Genomic DNA, 19,481 nt, shown 5'->3' with positions numbered 1-19,481 from the left:
GATACTCTGGGCTTACATAACATGCAAAACTAAAAGGCATAGCTTTTAAAAAATTTTTTGCTTAAGATGAAGTAGTTAGATCCAGTTCAAATACAGATCTGCGGGGTAGAAAAACACACACCTTTAATCTGAGTCTCGAGTCAAGAAAACACACACCTTTAATCCAGAAATTGAGATTAGAAGAAACACCCTGAACTGGGCCACACCTTCTGATAGGGGCCTATATAAACACATGGAAGAAGGAAGATTTGTCTTTTGGCCTGCTTGCTCTCACAACACTAGCAAGCTCATTTCTTCAGTGACATTAGAAACTACTTCTTCAGGATTCTGGTATATATTGAAGAACACCTGAGACTTCAAAGTTTGTGGACTAAGTAAGTACTGGCTTTAGCAACTGTTATAGTAGTTGGACCTCTGCCCATACTCTTTTGTTGGTAGTCCAGTCCTGGGGAGAGTGTAGCCAGTTGACACTGTTGCTCAGAAAATGGGCCTGAAAACCCCCTCAATTCCTTCAGTCTCTTTTCCAAATCCTTCATTGGGGACCACATTCCACCTCACTACTTGTGCTCACTGAAATGGTTTGTCCTTTGAGTAGAGGAAGGCTAGTGATTTGTTTGAGTTAATTTCATATCCAGCCCTGCTGAAGTTGTTTATCAGGTTTAGGAGTTCTCTGGTGGGATGTTTGGGGTGGCTTAAGGATACTATTATATCAGCTGCAAATAGTGATTTTTTTTTTTACTTCTTCCTTTCCAATTTGTATCATTTTGTTGACTAATTGCTCTGGTTAGGACTTCAAGTACTATATTGAATTGGTAGGGATTTTAGTGAGGTTTCTTCAAGTTTTTCTCCATTTAGTTTGATGTAGGCTACTAGTTTACTATATATTGCTTTTCCTATGTTAAAGTATGGGCCTTGAATTCCTGATCTTTGCAAGACTTTCACCATGAAGGGGTGTTGAATTTTGTCAAATGCATTCTCAGCATCTAATGAGATGATCATGTGATCATTATTCTTTGAGTTTGTTTCTACAGTGAATTATGTTGATGGATTTCCACATATTGTACCATCCCCACATCCCTGGGGTGATTCTACTTGATTGAGGTGGATGGTCATTTTGATGTGTCCTTAGATTCCATTTGTGAGAATTTTATTGAGTATTTTTGCATCAATGTTCATTAGGGAAACTGGTCTGAAGTTCTCTTTCTTTGATGGGTCTTTATGTGGCTTTGGTATCAGCATAACTGTGGCTTCATGGACCAAATTGGGTAGTGTTCCTTCTGTTTCTATTTTGTGGTTTAGTTTGAAGAGTATTGGTATTAGGTCTTCTTTGAATGTCTGATTTAATTCTGCACTAAACCCATCTGGTCCAGCAATTTTGGGGTTAGGAGAATTTTAATGACTGTTTCTATTTCTTTACGGGTTACGGGACTGTTTAGATGATTTGCAGGAAGGGACAAGTGATCATTATTCTTTTAGTTTGTTTATATAGTGAATTATGTTGATGGATTTCCATATATTGAACCATCACCGCATCCCTGGGGTGATCACAATCAGAACCAGGGAGACCAACTAACACCACAGATAACCAGATGGCAAGAGAAATACAGCACAATTTAAATGAGAATGTTTAAAATTTTTCAAACTCTTAGAAAAGTGGATAGAATAGCCAAAATTAGTTACCACATTCAATAAACACACAAAGTCACAGAAAGGCAGAGACAAAGAGAGACACAAACACAAAGGGGGGAGACAGAGAACAGGAGAGGGAGAGGGAGATTTAAAACTCACCATAGATCTATATTATCTTCTATAAAACAAATGTTGAAATCTAGAGAAAAATACAGTAGAAACACAAGTTTCCAACATAATACATGGGGAAATTTAGGAGAAATTGAAACTAAAATCTAAAATGTATCTATAATTGTATCTGATATGATGAAGGGGAAATAACTTCTAGTTCTTCTTTACAGATCAACTTAATCCTCGAAACTAACTCCAGCAGAAATGTCAGAGGACATGGAAGCCACCGGGTGGGGATACACACATATCAGCGTTGACAGTGTCTGCCAGAAGTGGATTATTAGCAACTTTTCACTTTTCATGGATGGAATTAGGGAAAAGATTACAAGCCCAAAATTCTCATTGAAGGCCAGTGACAAAGTGGAATGGGTTTTGAGGGTACACCCAAACGGAAGTGATGAAGAAAGCAAAGATTACCTGTCAGTTTACCTGGGATTACTCCACTGTCAAAAGAGCCCAGTTTGGGCAAAGTATGAATTCTGGATCATAAATTCCCAAGGAGAGAAATATCAAAGTAGGAAGAGCACGAACGTCGTTAGCTTTCAAAAAAACCAATTCAGGGGATTCAAAAAGTTTATCCTACGAGATTTCCTCCTCTCCAATCCACCTTGGCTCCTCCCTGAAGACCAGCTTACCCTCTGCTGCCAGGTGCACATAATGGGAGCCTTCTTTAACACACCTGGACAGAGCATAACACCTGCAGTCCCGGATCCAAGACACATGATGGCAGATAACCTAGGTGAGCTGTGGGAGAATTCCCTCTTCACAGACTGCTGCCTGTTTGTAGCTGGCCAAGAATTCAGGGCTCACAAGGCCATCCTAGCAGCTCGCTCTCCAGTTTTCAGAGCCATGTTTGAACATGAAATGGAGGAGAGACTAACAAACCGTGTTGAGATCCATGACCTGGATCCCAAAGTCTTCAAGGAGATGATGGGCTTCATTTACACTGGGAAGGTGCCAAACCTCCACAGCCACTCCATGGCCTGTGATCTGCTGGCAGCTGCTGACAGGTATGGCCTTGAGGGCTTGATGGTCATATGTGAGGATGCCCTCTGCAGGAACCTCTCTGTGGAGAATGCTGCACACACTCTCATCCTGGCTGACCTGCACAGCATAGAGCAGCTGAAGACTCAGGCCCTGAATTTCATTGCACTTCATGCTTCTGAGGTCTCTGAGACCTCAGAGTGGAAGTCAATGGTGGAGTCCCATCCCCACTTGGTGGCTGAAGCATTCCACTCCCTGGCTTCTGCACAGTGTTTCTTGGAGCCCTCACTAAACACCTAAAATGAGTTTAGGGGATGGACAGCTATGACCAACATCTGTCTTCCAATAGCATAACCAGTGTTGTTACCACCGATTTCTGGTTAGAGTACAGTATTGCTGGAACATTTATAGTGAACCTGGGAAAAGGCAGCATGGTGGCTCAGCATTTAAAACAGCTGTTGTATGTTAAAATGGTGGGTGGGAGATGGGCAGCACTGGAGTCTGGGACAGTCTCCTTGACATCTACTCTGTTAATGTTCTAGTTTGATTTTTGTCTGATATTTAGGAAACTGGGATTTAACTTAGGTGCTGTCCCTAAGGACAGACAAACCCGAGTTTCTTCAGAGAAACCTGTCTGCATTTGGACTATGTAGAAGTGATGACTGGGGCCCAGAGCAAAGGATAAATCAAGCACAAATTTTAACTCATTGGAGAAGGAAAAGACAATGAAGACTTTTATTTTTTAAAGATTCAGTTTGTGGGTGCGCAGCTGTACAAGCAGTTACAGTTCACTCAGAGAACTCTGGTTCAGTTGTCAGCACACAGGAGAGTTTTTCAGCCACCTCTTAACTTGTGATCCAGAGGATCTGAGGCCCTCATCTGGTCCTCATTGCTACAAACAGCTCTGTAGACAAAACCTTAACCAAATAAAATATAATATGAATAAAACTTTTGAAAACAGTTTGTGGATTCTAGAGATGTTTATGTTCAGAGAAGTCACATGTAGTTCAATAAGTCCTGCTCAGCTCTGGGTGTTTGTGCAGACCTCTCACTGTCCTACCAGTATTAGAAACTTTTCTTGGCATTTAGTGTTGACAAATGAGAACTCTACCATCATGCTCTTATGGCAACTGGGAAGAGTAGACCAAAGTAGAGGGAGTCTACTCCTTTGGGATAGATGTGTTTGTGTTTCAAGGCAGGCAAAAATCTTTTGTATGTTTTGAAAACATTAGAAGGGATTAGTTCATTACAGATTCATACTCCAGAGGCCAATAATCTTCCCAAAGTTGTGTCCCCTTAATATAGTTCTGCATGTTGTTGTCAACCAGAACCATTTTGTGGCTACTTCATAAATGTAGTGATGCTACTGTTATGAGTTATATTATAAATAGCTGATATACAGGATATGTGATATGTACCCCCTATGAATGGCTCATCAGACTGCCAAAGGGATGGGGACCCACAGGTTAAAAACCAACTGTAGACATCCTTTCTGTGTGCCTACTCCTCCTGTGAGTCCCACAGACAATTCCCTTTTAAAAATTTAAAAAGATAGCATTTATCTAGTAATTCCTTATTTCAGTAGCTGCACTGTTGTTACTTTCTTCCTCTAGAGGCTTGAGTTTCTTTCATTTCAAAACACCACTCTTGAAGACAAATTCTTCTCTTAAAAAAAAAAAATAGAGTTAATCAAGTCTTGGAAAGAGGGGGAAAGAAATCAGGAGACAAAACAGGAGATCGTCCTCTTAGCCTTCGTTTGAGTTGGAATTAATTCAGTAGTTCAACCAAAACTGAGGTTTAGGCCCAAATAAGGGTTCTTTAAAATAGTCTCCATACCTATGAATTCTTGACAAACTAAAAAGATCCTTTTTTTTTCCTTTAATATAAGTAACTAGAAAAGTACAGTGCCAAGATAAACAAGCTAAATTGGATTAAAAATTAAAAGCAAGGCCAAGCATGGTGACTTTTTTTATTACATCTTTTCCTTAATTACATTTCCAATGCTATCCCAAAAGCCCCCCATACCCTCCCCCCTACTTCCCTACCCACCCATTCCCATTTTTTTTTTGGCCCTGGCGTTCGCCTGTACTGGGGCATATAAAGTTTGCATGTCCAATCGGCCTCTCTTTCCAGTGATGGCCGACTAGGCCATCTTTTGATACATAGGCAGCTAGAGTCAAGAGCTCTGGGGTACTGGTTAGTTCATAATGTTGTTCCACCCATAGGGTTGTGGATCCCTTCAGCTCCTTGGGTACTTTCTCCAGCTCAATACCAGCACTCGAGAGGCAGAGGAAAGTAAATCTCTGAGTTTGAGGCCAGACTGATGTAGAGAATGAGTTCCAGGACAGCTGGACCCTGTCTTGCTCACCTTGTGATTAAACCAGAGGAGAGCATGGTTCCTTGACAGCACTTTGCAATCAAAGGTGGCATTATTCTGTGCTGGTGGACAGTGTGCCACTGAGGATGATCTTGATGGGCTCATCCTGGTAGACATGATGCTCCTGAAATGGGTGCCACTTCAGGCAGCAAGTAAAGATGGCCAAGGCTGACCGGGGTGGGTGTGGGGTCTGGACCAGCGACAATGAGGAGCTCCTCCGTGTTTGAATGCTTTTCACAGGCTGAGACCCCCATTTCCACAACATTTTTAAATTAAACTTTGCATTGTCTAAGCATAGATATCAACAACTCTTCAATTGAGCAGGAAGAAGCCAGCACAAGCCCCATCACCTCCTTTAAAATACAGAGGCTCCTTGACCAAGAAATGCAACTTTCAGTCCATCTTCCCTAAAGGCTCAAACATTGTGCCTTCTCAAAAAAAAAAAAAAAAAAACCCTCCTGGAAGACAGTTTGGGGACAGGAGGCTTCTGAGCAGTTGTCACACATCAGTTCTTGTATTTTGTTTGACAACCCTCAGCTTCTTTGCATCTCCCCTTCCATAGCAGAAAAGGTGCAGCACTGAAGCATGAAGAGGGTTGACTCTGAGCAGCCAGGAAGGTACTTCAGGGCCCAAGGAAGAGAAACAGAGGACCTCCGGGAAGAGGTGCAGGGACAGAGGAGGAGGGCTAGTGGGTCAGCGGGCCTGGCTGCATTGCCCTGCTGTGGTGTGGAAGTCAGGAGTGTCGGGGTCCCAGGGCCAGCGTGAACCCAGGCTGTGATCCGGGCTATGGGCCTGGGAGCGCTGCCTGGGCACGGGCAGCCTCTGGGTCGCGAGTGTCAGGCACCTGGTGGGTGTCCTGGGACCTGGCTCTGTAGAACAGTGCAGAGAGAGCAAGGACCCACACCAATGAGGCTTGGGCGCTCAGGCCGGCCCAAAGTTGGTTCCTTGGAGCTCTGGACTCTGCTGCTCAGCACTTGGGCCACCTCCCCTCAAGAGCATCCTCCTCGGGGTCTCATCCTATGGACTGGCAGCTCCCAGAGGATGAAGGTGTGGGGAAGGGAGGCTGGCTCAGAGGTGGAGGGAGAAGCCTGGAGGCCTGGGCTGGGACCCTGCAGCCTCCTCCACTTGCAACCAGTGAGGCAAGAGGCAAGAAAATTTTCCACCTTGCCAGCATTGGCCTCCATAGTGACTCTGACTGAAACCTACCAGGTGCATGGTCACCGGAATGCGTACCCTTTAAAAGAGACCCCCCCCCTTCCTTCTCCTAAGCAGTAGTCTGGGGATATCATATGCTTGACGCCATGGAAGCCATGTTTGTCACCAGCAGAGAAGAGGGCAAGCTTATTTTTTTCTCTCTACTTTTTTTTAATTAGGTATTTATTTCGTTTACATTTCCAATGCTATCCCAAAAGTCCCCCACAGCCTTCCGCACCCACTCCCCCACCCACCCACTCCCACTTCTTGGCCCTGGCCTCCCCCTGTATTGAGGCATATAAAGTTTGCAGGACCAATGGGCCTCTCTTTCCACTGATGGCCGACTAGGCCATCTTCTGATACATATGCAGCTAGAGACACGAGCTCCGGGGGGGAGGGGGGTACTGGTTAGTTCATATTGTTCCACCTATAGGGTTGCAGATCCTCCCAGCTCCTTGGGTACTTTCTCTAGCTCCTCCATTGGGGGCCCTGTGATCCATCCAATAGCTGACTGTGAGCATCCACTTCTGTGTTTGCTAGGCCCCAACATAGTCTCACAAGAGACAGCTATATTAGGGTGCTTTCAGCAAAATCTTGCTGGTGCATGCAATGGTGTCTGCGTTTGGAGGCTGATTATGAGATGGATCCTCAGTATGGCAATCTCTAGATGGTCCATCCTTTCGACTCAGCTCCAAACTTTGTCTCTGTAACTCCTTCCATGAGTGTTTTGTTCCCAATTCTAAGAAGGGGCAAAGTGTCCACACTTTGGTCTTCATTCTTCTTGAGTTTCATGTGTTTCGCAAATTTTATCTTATATCTTGTGTATTCTAAGTTTCTGGGCTAATATCCATTTATCAGTGAGTACATATCATGTGAGTTCTTTTGTGATTGGGTTACCTCACTCAGGATGATGCCCTCCAGGTCCATCCATTTGCCTAGGAATTTCATAAATTCATTCTTTTTAATAGCTGAGTAGTACTCAATTGTGTAAATGTACCACATTTTCTGTATCTATTCCTTTGTTGTGGGGCATCTGGGTTCTTTCCAGCTTCTGGCTATTATAAATAAGGCTGTTATGAACATAGTGGAGCATGTGATCTTCTTACTGGTTGGAACATCTTCTGGATATAAGCCCAGGAGCGGTATTGCAGGATCCTCTGGTAGAATTATGTCCAATTTTCTAAGGAACTGCCAGACTGATTTCCAGAGTGGTTGTACAAGCTTGCAATCCCACCAGCCAGGGAGGAGTGTTCCTCGTTCTCCACATGCTCGCCAGCATCTGCTGTCACCTGAATTTGGCAAGCTTATTTTTAACAGGATTCCCCCCCCAACCCCTAAACCCCGACCCCCACCCCAACCCCCATCTCCACCCCTGCCCCTGCCACCTTCGTCTTCAAAGCTCCAGACAACCTTAAGGGCCATTTTGGTTAAGAGCAAGAGAAATTTTGAGGGGTTAGATATTTCAAAATCACACAGCAGCAACTTAGAGCAGAAAGTGCCAACATGAACTAAATGTGTTTACTACAGTTCTCACTGAACATACTAACAGGTAAGGAGCATAGTTCCAGGAAAAGGAAACACTCATAAGCAGCTATCATAGATGTCGGCAAATGAGTCACTCACCCATGCACTACAGATGACCAAATTACACAAGTCCCTAGATTTGATGACACCTGAAGGACTTTCCACCAAACTGCTAAATTCTCAGTGCCTTACGAATTCCATCCCAATTTCATGTCATTTTCACTGATGGGACAATGTTTCTCAGAACTCCTTCCAGGATTCTAACCTGGAGAATGGAAAGTTGTTGTTTGTTTGTTTGTTTGTTTGGGGGTGGGGATGTATTGTTTTGTTTTGTTTTGTTGAGGTGATGGTGAGATTTGTGACAGCTTTTCTCTGACTGTCCAGGATCTCTTTATGTAGATCAAGCTCAACAATTCCTCCTTAAGCTCCCTCCCCCTAACTCCTTGCTGTATGCTAGCTGCTAACTCCAGTATTCACTCACTGAAAACTCACTGACCAATCCTGGCAGGGAAGCATGGAAACTGCCTGTAGATGTTTCCCTCTCCTTCACTTCTTGTAGAAACACACCTTCCAGTCTAATCCCCAACTCTATAGCAATCTTCACTTCTTGTAGAAACACACATTCCAGTCTAATCACCAACTCTATAGCAATCTTGGGGTGACCACTTTTCACTGTCTCCCCAAATTGCAAGGAGAAAAAATAAGCAGATTGTGGTGAAAACTCCTCCCTCCTGTGAACCCTTTCAGACTTTTAAACTATCCCCATTCCTAAGTGCCAGCTCCCTGTACACGGAAACATTAAACCACCAGTGGCCAAAACTCTTGGGTCTAAAAAAAAGTTCCTGCCTGACGGCAGTGATGGCTATCCTTAATGGTTAACTTGACTGTATCTGGAATGAACTATAATCCAGAATTTATGAAGATATTGTAAAAATGTAAACTGAGGACTATGTCCAGGCCTAGTAGTACATGCCTTTACCCCCAGCATTCAGGAAACAGAGCCATGCAGATCTCTGACTTCAAGGTCAGTTTACAGAACTAGTTCTAAGACAGTCCTAGGCAATGAACGTGTAATAGAATCAAAGAAGCATGTTCCAGTCCCAGCAAGCAGCAGTAGTGGGCAGCTTGCATCTATATTGGAGTCACCTTTTGATCAATAGAGATGTTGCCTCTTCTAGTACCAAGCTTGCCTGCATGGTGACATGCTTCCCACTTTAATGATAATAGACTGAACCTCCAAAATGTCGAGCCAGCACCAAATAAATGTTTGCCTTTATATGAGTTGCTTTGGTCATGATGTCTCTTCACAGCCATAAATCCCAAACATTGACAACATATAGCAATCACACTCTTCAAAAATCTAGAGAGGAGCCGGGCGTGGTGGCACACGCCTTTAATCCCAGCACTCAGGAGGCAGAGGCAGGCAAATTTCTGAGTTCGAGGCCAGCCTGGTCTACAAAGTGAGTTCCAGGACAGCCAAAGCTACACAGAGAAACCCTGTCTCAAAAAACCAAAAAAAAAAAAAAAATCTAGAGAGGGAACACAAGACAAGGATCAGAGCTGCTACCAAACACAGACAAATGTAGAAATTAGGATCTAAATCTTTAACCATTGCAACCCAAGACTCTTAGATTCTAGCATAAACAACACAGTCAGTAACAGCCAGGGCAAAAAGTCTACACTGTAGCCCAGCTATCCTAACACAGCAGTCCCTGAACATTCCAACGTGCCTGAAGCACAAGCAAAAACCTTAAAACAGTCTGTATGGAGGTGATAGAGGTCATTAAGGAGAGAATGAAGAAATCCCTTAAACCAATCCATGAGCGCATATATAAACAGTGTAAGGAAAGAAAGAGATCCATTAAAGAAATCCACAAAAACAAAGTAAAAAGGGGAAGGAAAAGAGTCAAATTGTTTAATGTGTGAAAATGGAAATAGAATCCATAAAAAAAAACAAATACTCAGGGAATTTTGGAAATGAGGAATTTAACATTTCCATACAAGGAATTGGATATAGTACTAACAGAGGATGCAGCAATACCACTCCTGGGCATATACCCAGAAAATGTTCCAAAATGTAATAAGGACACATTCTCTACTAATTCATAGCAGCCTTATGTATAATAGCCAGAAGCTGGAAAGAACCCAGATGTCCCTGAAGAGAGGAATAGATACAGAAAATGTGGTACATTTACACAAGGGAGTACTACTCAGCTATTTTTTTTTCTAGGACTGGCAACCAGAGACTACAGAGTATAGACTACCAAGAGAATGACAGTACTGAAAGTGCGTATTTGATTCTTACAGCTGCTCTATAGGACATTCTTTTTTTTTTTTTAATAAGGTAATTTCCTCAATTACATTTCCAATGCTATCCAAAAAGTCCCCAATACACTCCCCCCCCAGCCCTCCAGCCCCCCACCCACCCACTCCCACCCCTTGGCCCTGGCATTCCCCTGTACTGGGGCATATAAAGTTGGCAAGTCCAATGGGCCTCTCTTTCCAGTGATGGCCGACTAGGCCATCTTTTGATACAAATGCAGCTAGAGATAAGAGCTCTGGGGTACTGGTTAATTCATAATAATGATCCACCTATGGGGTTGCAGTTCCCTTTAGCTCCTTGGGTACTTTCTCTAGCTCCTCCATTGGGGGCCCTGTGATCCATCCAATAGCTGACTGTGAGCATCCACTTCTGTGTTTGCTAGGCCCCGGCATTGTCTCACAAGAGACAGCTATATCTGGGTCCTTTCAGCAAAATCTTGCTAGTGTATGCAATGGTGTCAGCGTTTGGAAGCTGATTATGGGATGGATCCCTGGATATGGCAGTCTTTAGATGGTCCATCCTTTCTTCACAGCTCCAAACTTTGTCTCTGTAACTCTTTCCATGGGTGTTTTGTTCCCAATTCCAAGAAGGGGCACAGTGTCCACACTTTGGTCTTCGTTCTTCTTGAGTTTCATGCGTTTAACAAATTGTATCTTATATCTTGGGTATCCTAAGTTTTTGGGCTAATATCCACTTATCAGTGAGTACATATTGTGTGAGTTCCTTTGTGAATATGTTACCTCACTCAGAATGATGCCCTCCAGATCCATCCATTTGCCTAGGAATTTCATAAATTCATTCCTTTTAATAGCTGAGTATTACTCCATTGTGTAAATGTACCACATTTTCTGTATCCATTCCTCTGTTGAGGGGCATCTGGGTTCTTTCCAGCTTCTGGCTATTATAAATAAGGCTGCTATGAACATAGTGGAGCATATGTCCTTCTTACCGGTTGGAACATCTTCTGGATATATGCCCAGGAGAGGTATTGCTGGATCCACTGGTAGTATTATGTCCAATTTTCTGAGGAACCGCCAAACTAATTTCCAGAGTGGTTGTACCAGCTTGCAATCCCACCAACAATGAAGGAGTGTTCCCCTTTCTCCACATCCTCGCCAGCATCTGCTGTCACCTGAATTTTTGATCTTAGCCATTCTGACTGGTGTGAGGTGGAATCTCAGGGTTGTTTTGATTTGCATTTCCCTGATTATTAAGGATGTTGAACATTTTTTCAGGTGCTTCTATGCCATTTGGTATTCCTCAGGTGAGAATTCTTTGTTCAGTTCTGAGCCCCATTTTTTAACGGGGTTATTTGATTTTCTGGAGTCCACCTTCTTGAGTTCCTTATATATATTGGATATTAGTCCCCTATCTGATTTAGGATAGGTAAAGATCTTTTCCCAATCTGTTGGTGGTCTTTTTGTCTTATTGACGGTGTCTTTTGCCTTGCAGAAGCTTTGCAACTTTATGAGGTCCCATTTATCGATTCTCGATCTTACAGCGCAAGCCTTTGCTGTTCTATTCAGGAATTTTTCCCCTGTACCCATATCTTCGAGGCTTTTCCCTACTTTCTCCTCTATAAGTTTCAGTGTCTCTGGTTTTATGTGGAGTTCCTTAATCCACTTAGATTTGACCTTGGTACAAGGAGATAGGAATGGATCAATTCGCATTCTTCTACATGATAACCGCCAGTTGTGCCAGCACCATTTGTTGAAAATGCTGTCTTTTTTCCACTGGATGGTTTTTGCTCCCTTGTCAAAGATCAAGTGACCATAGGTATGTGGGTTGATCTCAGGGTCTTCAATTCTGTTCCATTGGTCTACTTGTCTGTCGTTATACCAGTACCATGCAGTTTTTATCACAATTGCTCTGTAGTACAGCTTTAGGTCAGGCAGAGGTTCTTTTATCCTTGAGAAGAGTTTTTGCTATCCTAGGTTTTTTGTTGTTCCAGATGAATTTGCAGATTGCCCTTTCCAATTCGTTGAAGAATTGAGTTGGAATTTTGATGGGGATTGCATTGAATCTGTAGATTGCTTTTGGCAAGATAGCCATTTTTACCATGTTGACCCTGCCAATCCATGAGCATGGGAGGTTTTTCCATCTTCTGAGATCTTCTTTAATTTCTTTCTTCAGGGACTTGAACTTCTTGTCATACAGATCTTTCACTTCCTTAGTTAGAGTCACGCCAAGGTATTTTATATTGTTTGTGACTATTGAGAAGGGTGTTGTTTGCCTAATTTCCTTCTATGCTTGTTTATCCTTTGTGTACAGAAAAGCCATTGACTTGCTTGAGTTAATTTTATATCCAGCTACTTCACCGAAGCTATTTATCAGGCTTAGGAGTTCTCTGGTGGAATTTTTAGGGTCACTTATGTATACTATCATATCATCTGCAAAAAGCGATATTTTGACTTCTTCTTTTCCGATTTGTATCCCCTTGATCTCCTTTTGTTGTCTAATTGCTCTGGCTAGGACTTCAAGTACAATGTTGAATAGGTAGGGAGAGAGTGGGCAGCCTTGTCTAGTCCCTGATTTTAGTGGGATTGCTTCCAGCTTCTCACCATTTACTTTGATGTTGACTACTGGTTTGCTGTAGATTGCTTTTATCATGGTTAGGTATGGGCCTTGAATTCCTGATCTTTCCAAGACTTTTATCATGAATGAGTGTTGGATTTTGTCAAATGCTTTTTCAGCATCTAACGAGATGATCATGTGGTTTTTGTCTTTGAGTTTGTTTATATAATGGATTACATTGATGGAGTACTCAGGCCCTGGATTTCATTGCACTTCATGCTTCTGTGGTCTCTGAGACCTCAGAATGGAAGTCAATGGTGGAGTCCCATCCCCACTTGGTGGCTGAAGCAGTCCACTCCCTGGGTCCTGCACAGTGTTTCTTGGAGCCCTCACTCAAACACCTAAAATGAGTTTAGGGGATGGACAGCTATGACCAACATCTGTCTTCCAATAGCATAACCAGTGTTGTTACCACTGATTTCTGGTTAGAGTACAGTATTGCTGGAACATTTATAGTGAACCTGGGAAAAGGCAGCATGGTGGCTCAGCATTTAAAACAGCTGTTGTATGTTAAAATGGTGGGTGGGAGATGGGCAGCACTGGAGTATGGTACAGTCTCCGTGACATCTACTCTGTTAATGTTCTAGTTTGATTTTTGTCTGATAATTAGGAAACTGGGATTTAATTTAGGTGCTGTCCCTAAGGACAGACAAACCCGAGTTTCTTCAGAGAAACCTGTCTGCATTTGGACTATGTAGAAGCGATGACTGGGGCCCAGAGCAAAGGATAAATCAAGCACAAATTTTAACTCATTGGAGAAGGAAAAGACAAGGAAGACTCTATTTTTTAAAGATTCAGTTTGTGGGAACTCAGCTGCAGAAGCAGTTACAGTTCACTCAGAGCACTCTGGTTCAGTTGTCAGCACACAGGAGAGTTTTTCAACCACCTGTAACTGGTGATACAGAGGATCTGAGGCCCTCATCTGGTCTCCATTGCTACAAACAGCTCTCTAGACAAAACCTTAACCAAATAAAATATAATATGAATAAAACTTATGTTCAGAGAAGTCGCACATAGGCCAATTAGTCCTGCTCAGCTCTGGATGTTTGTGCAGACCTCTCACTGTCCTACCTGTATTAGAAACCCTCTAACTTTTTCTTAGCATTTAGTGTTGACAAATGAGAACTCTACCATCATGCTCTTATGGCGACTGGGAAGAGTAGACCAAAGTGGAGGGAGTCTCCTCCTTCTGGGAGAGATGTGTTTGTGTTTCAACGCATGTAAAAATCTTTTATGTGTTTTGAAAACACTAGAAAGGATTGGTTCATTGCAGGTTCACACTCCCTAGGCCATTAAATCTCAATCTTCCCAATGCTGTGCCCCTTAATACAGTTCTGCATGTTGTTGTCAACCAGAACCATTTTGTGGCTACTTCATAACTGTAGTGATGCTACTGTTATGAATCATATTGTAAATAGCTGAGATAGATACAGGATAAGTGATATGTACTCCCTATGAATGGGTCGTCAGACTTCCAAATGGATGGGGACCCACAGGATAAGAACCAATTTTAGCCATCCTTTCTGTGTGCCTACACCTCCTGTGAGTCCCACAGACAAATCCCTTTAAAAAAAAAACAAAAACAAAACAAAAGTTAGCATTTATCTAGAAATTCCTTAATTCAGTAGCTACACTAGTATTACTTTCTTCCTCTAGAGGCTCGTTTCTTTCATTTCAAAACACCACTCTAGAAGACAAATTTTTCTAAAAAAAAAAAAAAAAAAACCTTAAAGTCTTAGAAAGAGGGGGCAAAAGGTCAAGAGACAAAACAGGAGATAGTCCTCTTAGCCTTATGTAACTTAGTTTAAGTTGAAATTAATTCAGTAGTTCATCCAAAACCTGAGGTTTAGGCCCAAATAAGGGTTCTTTAAAATATTCTCCATACGTATGAATTCTTGAAAAACTAAAAAGATCCTTTTTTTTCTTTAATATAAATAACTAAAAAAGTACAGTGCCAAGATAAACAAGCTAAATTGGATTAAAAATTAAAAGCAAGGCCAGGCATGGTGACTTTTAATTCCAGCACTCTGGAGGCAGAGGAAGGTTAATCTCTGAGTTTGAGGCCAGACTGATGTAGAGAATGAGTTCCAGGACAGCTGGACCCTGTCTTGCTCATCTTGTGATTAAACCAGAGGAGAGCATGGTTCCTTGACAGCACTCTGCAATCAAAGGTGGCATTATTCTGTGCTGGTGGACAGTGTGCCACTGAACAGCTGATCTTGATGGGCTCATCCAGGTAGACATGATGCTCCTGAAATGGGTGCCACTTCAGGCAGCAAGTGATGATGGCCGAGGCTGACTGGGGTGGGGGGTTTCTGGACCAGGGACAATGATGAGCTCAACCACGTTTGAATGCTCTTCACAAGCTGACACCCTCACCCCCACAACATTTTTCAATTAAACTGCATTGTCTAAGCATAGACATCAACAACTCTTCAATTGAGCAGGAAGAAGCCAGCACAAGCCCCATCCCCTCCTTTAAAATAGAGAGGCTCCTTGACGAAAAAAACATCCTCAACTAGCAGCTTTCAGTCCATCTTCCCTAGGAAGAAAAGTCTCAAACATTGTGCAGATTCAGCCAAAAACAACTCCTACAAGACAGTTTGAGGAACTGGAGGTTTCTGAGCAGATGAGTCACACACCAGTTTTGTGTTTTGTTTGAGATCCCTGTTGCTTCTCTGCTTCTCCCCTTCCTTAGCACAAAAGGTGCAGCACTGAGCAGCAAGGAAGGTATTTCAGGACCCAAGGAAGAAAAGCAGAGGACCTCAGGGCAGCCACTGTGGAGCTTCAGGGGCTTTACGGGAGAGAAGAGGTGAAAGGACAGAGTAAGACAGCTAGAGCATCAGTGGGCCGGACTGCATTGCCCTGCTGTGCCTAGACCACCCAGGAGTGGCAGGCGTCACAGGCCCAGCATGAGCCCAGGCTGTTATCCGGGCTGTGGGCATAGTAGGTCTGCCTGGGCACAGGCGGCCTCTGGTGTAGGAAGCCAACTCTAAGATGGTTCCGGTTTCCAGTGTGCCTTTGTGGTAAACAACACCACTGCGCAGGAGCTAGCCCGAATCTGGTGCCAACCCCTCCCAAGTGGGTGCATGCAAATTAGGTGCCAGCAGACTGACCAATCCCAGGGGGCCACGGAGCCTTCTTCTGTGCTGGGGTGCATATAAGCAGTGCTCCCTGGGTGCCCGGAGTCCCCTGTAGCAGCATCAAGGTGTTCCTGCAATAAAAGCTGTTAAGAAGAATCCCGACCGTGTTGTGTCTTCCTTGCCAGCTGAGGTAGGCGCAACAACTGGAGGCCCATACAGGGACCCGAGGACAACAACCTCGTGGATTCAGAACTTTTCAGCCGGGGATCAGCGGTACCAGTAAGTCTCCCTAGTTGATCCCCAGTTAAAGGGGGATATGTTTTTTCTGCCTATTGACCCAGCATGGGTAGCTCTCATCCTTGTTGTTTCGTTTTTTGTAGTTTATGGCCTTTACATTTGTTTGAACTGTCACAGACCTGGACATGAGTGTCCATCTAGTCATCTCTTGTCTGCTTTGCAAGATCTGCTTGGTCAGCGGAAGCTCAAAATCGAAAGAAAAATATTAGCAAGTTTTCTGTCTAAAGTTGACCACGTTGCACCCTGGTTTTTGCCTACTGGATCCCTAACTTTGGGATCGTGGGATAAGTTGGGTAGAGACCTAGAAAGAGAAGCTGAAGAAAGATCAGTAAAACCAGGAGTGAAACCGCTTTGGCGCATGGTGCGTGCTTGTTTAGAGGACAAGCGATATGTTGAGGCAGTTAAAGCAGGTCAAAAAATTCTTACGGAACAACAAGAAAGCATGTCAGAAGAGAACAAAAAGCATATGAGCAAGAGAACGAAAAAGGGCAAGAAAGAAAAAGGAAAAGAAAAGGGAGGAAAAATAAAAGGAATCAGTGATAAAGAAAAGGAAATAGTGAAGATATATCCCTCTTTAATGGATTTAAATTTATCAAGCTCCGCTTCCAGTGACTCAGAGCTTAGCAAAGATGATGAAGCTGACCTAGAGGAAGAGGCAGCTCGGTATGAGAGGGAAAGATATGACCCAGATTGGTCATATAGAACCAAGCCAATGAAAAGGGAAGCATCGGCTAATAAAAGAACAAAACCGAAAGTGCTGACAGCTTCACCTTACAACCCTGATTACACAGAAAAAAAGGAGTCTGCTAGGGCTGTTAGACCAGGTACCTCCTTCTGCCCAGAGGTGTGGGAAGAAACAGGATTAACCTTTCCGGTTTTTGTTGATGGACAAGGGCAACGGTATCACGAGCCAGTGGATTTAAAACTATCAAGCAACTGGCTGAGTCAGTCCGTACCTACGAGGTGAATTCAGCCTTTGTAGTTGCACAGGTCGAGGTGCTTGCTAGAAATTGCCTCACCCCAGGGGACTGGAATAATATTGCTCGGGCTTGTTTGTCTTCCGGACAGTATTTAGACTGGAGGTCTTGTCCTATGAATATGCAAACAGTCAGGCAGCAGCAAATTTAGCCACAGGACAAGATCCCCAGAGACATTGGGATGCAGATATGCTCCTGGGTCTGGGGCGCTTTGCATTAGATCAGACAAATTATCCTGAAGCAGTCTATACCCAAATAAATGAGGTAGCTACCAAAGCCTGGAAGACATTGCCGAACAAAGGCGCAGTCTCAGGCAATCTTACGAAAATCTTGCAGGGTCCCACAGAACCATTTTCAGATTTTGTAGCACGCCTCATTGAAGCAGCCACTAGAATTTTTGGAGACCCTGATACAGCTATTCCTTTGGTGAAGCAGCTACTATATGAGCAATGTACTAAAGAACGCAGGGGGGCTGGTGAGATGGCTCAGTGGGTAAGAGCACCCGACTGCTCTTCGAAAGGTCCAGAGTTCAAATCCCAGCAACCATATGGTGGCTCACAACCATCCGTAACGAGATCTGGCGCCCTCTTCTGGAGTGTCTTAAGACAGCTACAGTGTACTTACATATAATAAATAAATAAATCTTTAAAAAAAAAAAAAAAGAGCCGGGCGTGGTGGCACACTCCTTTAATCCCAGCACTCGGGAGGCAGAGGCAGGCGGATTTCTGAGTTCGAGGCCAGCCTGGTCTACAAAGTGAGTGCCAGGACAGCCAGGGCTACACAGAGAAACCCTGTCTCGAAAAAACAAAAAACAAAAAAAAAAAAGAATGCAGGGCAGCCATAACACCCTATAAACATAAAGGCTTAGAGGTATGGATGAAAATCTGTTGAGAACTTGGGGGCCCGCTGACCAATGCAGGCCTAGCAGCGGCTGTAGTGCAATTAGGCAAATCCAATAATGATGCTTATTATAAGTGTGGCCAAAAAGTACATTTTAGGAGACAATGCCCGGAAAATCAAAAATGGACTGCATCCGAGAAGCCTAGACAGCCAGGATTATGTCATAAATGTAGAAAGGGAAAACATTGGGCTAATGAATGCAGATCAACAAAAGATATAGAGGGTCAACCCCTACAGACAGGATATGGTGGTGCCAGGCCAAAAAACGGACAACGGAGCCCACGTCCCCAGTGCCCTCAAGTATATGGGGCTCTTCAGAAAGCATCTCTCCGTCATCCAAGAGACTACGGAGAGCCACTGCGGGTTCCGCAGAATTGGACCTCCACTCCACCACCAGACTCATACTAACCCCACAGATGGGGGTGCAACCCATTGATACAGATTTTAAAGGCCCCCTTCCAAAGGACACCGTAGGGCTGCTCCTTGGACGTTCATCGTCTGCCTTAAAAGGATTACAAATTACCCCTGGAGTGATCCAGATTATACAGGGGTTGTGAAGATCTTATTGGCCTCCCCCAGTGGCATTTCAGCTATCTCCCCAGGAGATAGAATTGCTCAAATATTACTGTTGCCAAGTTTGCATAAATATTTTCCAGCTATTAATAAAATAAGAGGAGAGAGTGGACTAGGTTGTACAGGTTCTCGATTTGCTTTCTTATCTATGGAATTAGGAGACCACCCCATGTTAACTTTGAGGTTGAAGGACGATCCTTTCTGGGATTGTTAGCCATGGGTGCAGATCGCAGCATCATCTCCACTCATGATTGGCCATCTAAATGGCCTTCACAAACATCATATCAAAGCCTACGAGTTTTAGGCTATGAGACTGCTCCTCTTGTCAGTACTAAGGAATTAACCTGGAGAAATGAGGAAGGTAAGTCAGGAAAATTTATCCCTTATATTGTGGATATTCCCGTGACTCTGTGGGGCAGGGATGTCATGACCAAGATGGATCTTAGATTAACTAATGAATATTCCCCACAAGCTCGGGAGATGATGTCTAACATAGGCTATACTCCAGGTAAAGGATTGGGAAAGTCATTACAAGGCAGTACTATGCCAGTACCAACCAAGTTTAAACTAGATAAAAAAGGACTGGGTTTTTCCTAGGGGCCGTTGAGGGCAAGTATACCCATTACTTGGAAAACAAAGGAATCTGTATGGGTTCCTCAATGGCCTCTTTCCTCTGAAAAATTGGCAGCAGACAGGGAATTAGTAAGGGAACAATTGGAATTAGGACATATTAAACCCTCCCAGTCACCATGGAATACCCCTATATTTGTAATCAAGAAAAAAATCAGGTAAATGGGGGCTTTTACCTTAGAGCTATTGATAATCAAATGCAAATTATGGGCCCAATACAAAGAGGTCTGCCCCTGCTCTCTAGC

At 43.5% G+C, this 19,481-nt stretch overlaps 1 protein-coding gene across 1 annotated transcript; it reads left to right on the top strand.

The window, feature by feature from the left end:
• Window positions 1-2,004: 2,004 nt before the first annotated feature.
• On the top strand, window positions 2,005-3,084 carry LOC147005524 (TD and POZ domain-containing protein 5-like). Its single transcript, XM_085836045.1, has one exon. It carries the CDS (start codon window positions 2,005-2,007, stop codon window positions 3,082-3,084), a length of 1,080 nt encoding a protein of 359 aa, XP_085692171.1.
• The last annotated feature ends 16,397 nt before the right edge of the window (window positions 3,085-19,481 follow it).

Source organism: Mus caroli, unplaced genomic scaffold, assembly GCF_978045245.1.
Source record: "Mus caroli unplaced genomic scaffold, Mus_caroli_1 scaffold_3, whole genome shotgun sequence".
NCBI lineage: Eukaryota > Metazoa > Chordata > Mammalia > Rodentia > Muridae > Mus > Mus caroli.
The sequence above is the reverse complement of the archived record's forward strand: the minus strand, read 5'-3'. Positions and strand labels throughout refer to the sequence as shown.

Bases quoted from the DNA above. Each gene is read 5' to 3' on its own strand.
- LOC147005524 (XM_085836045.1), top strand. From the start codon at position 2,005: ATGTCAGAGGACATGGAAGCCACCGGGTGGGGATACACACATATCAGC.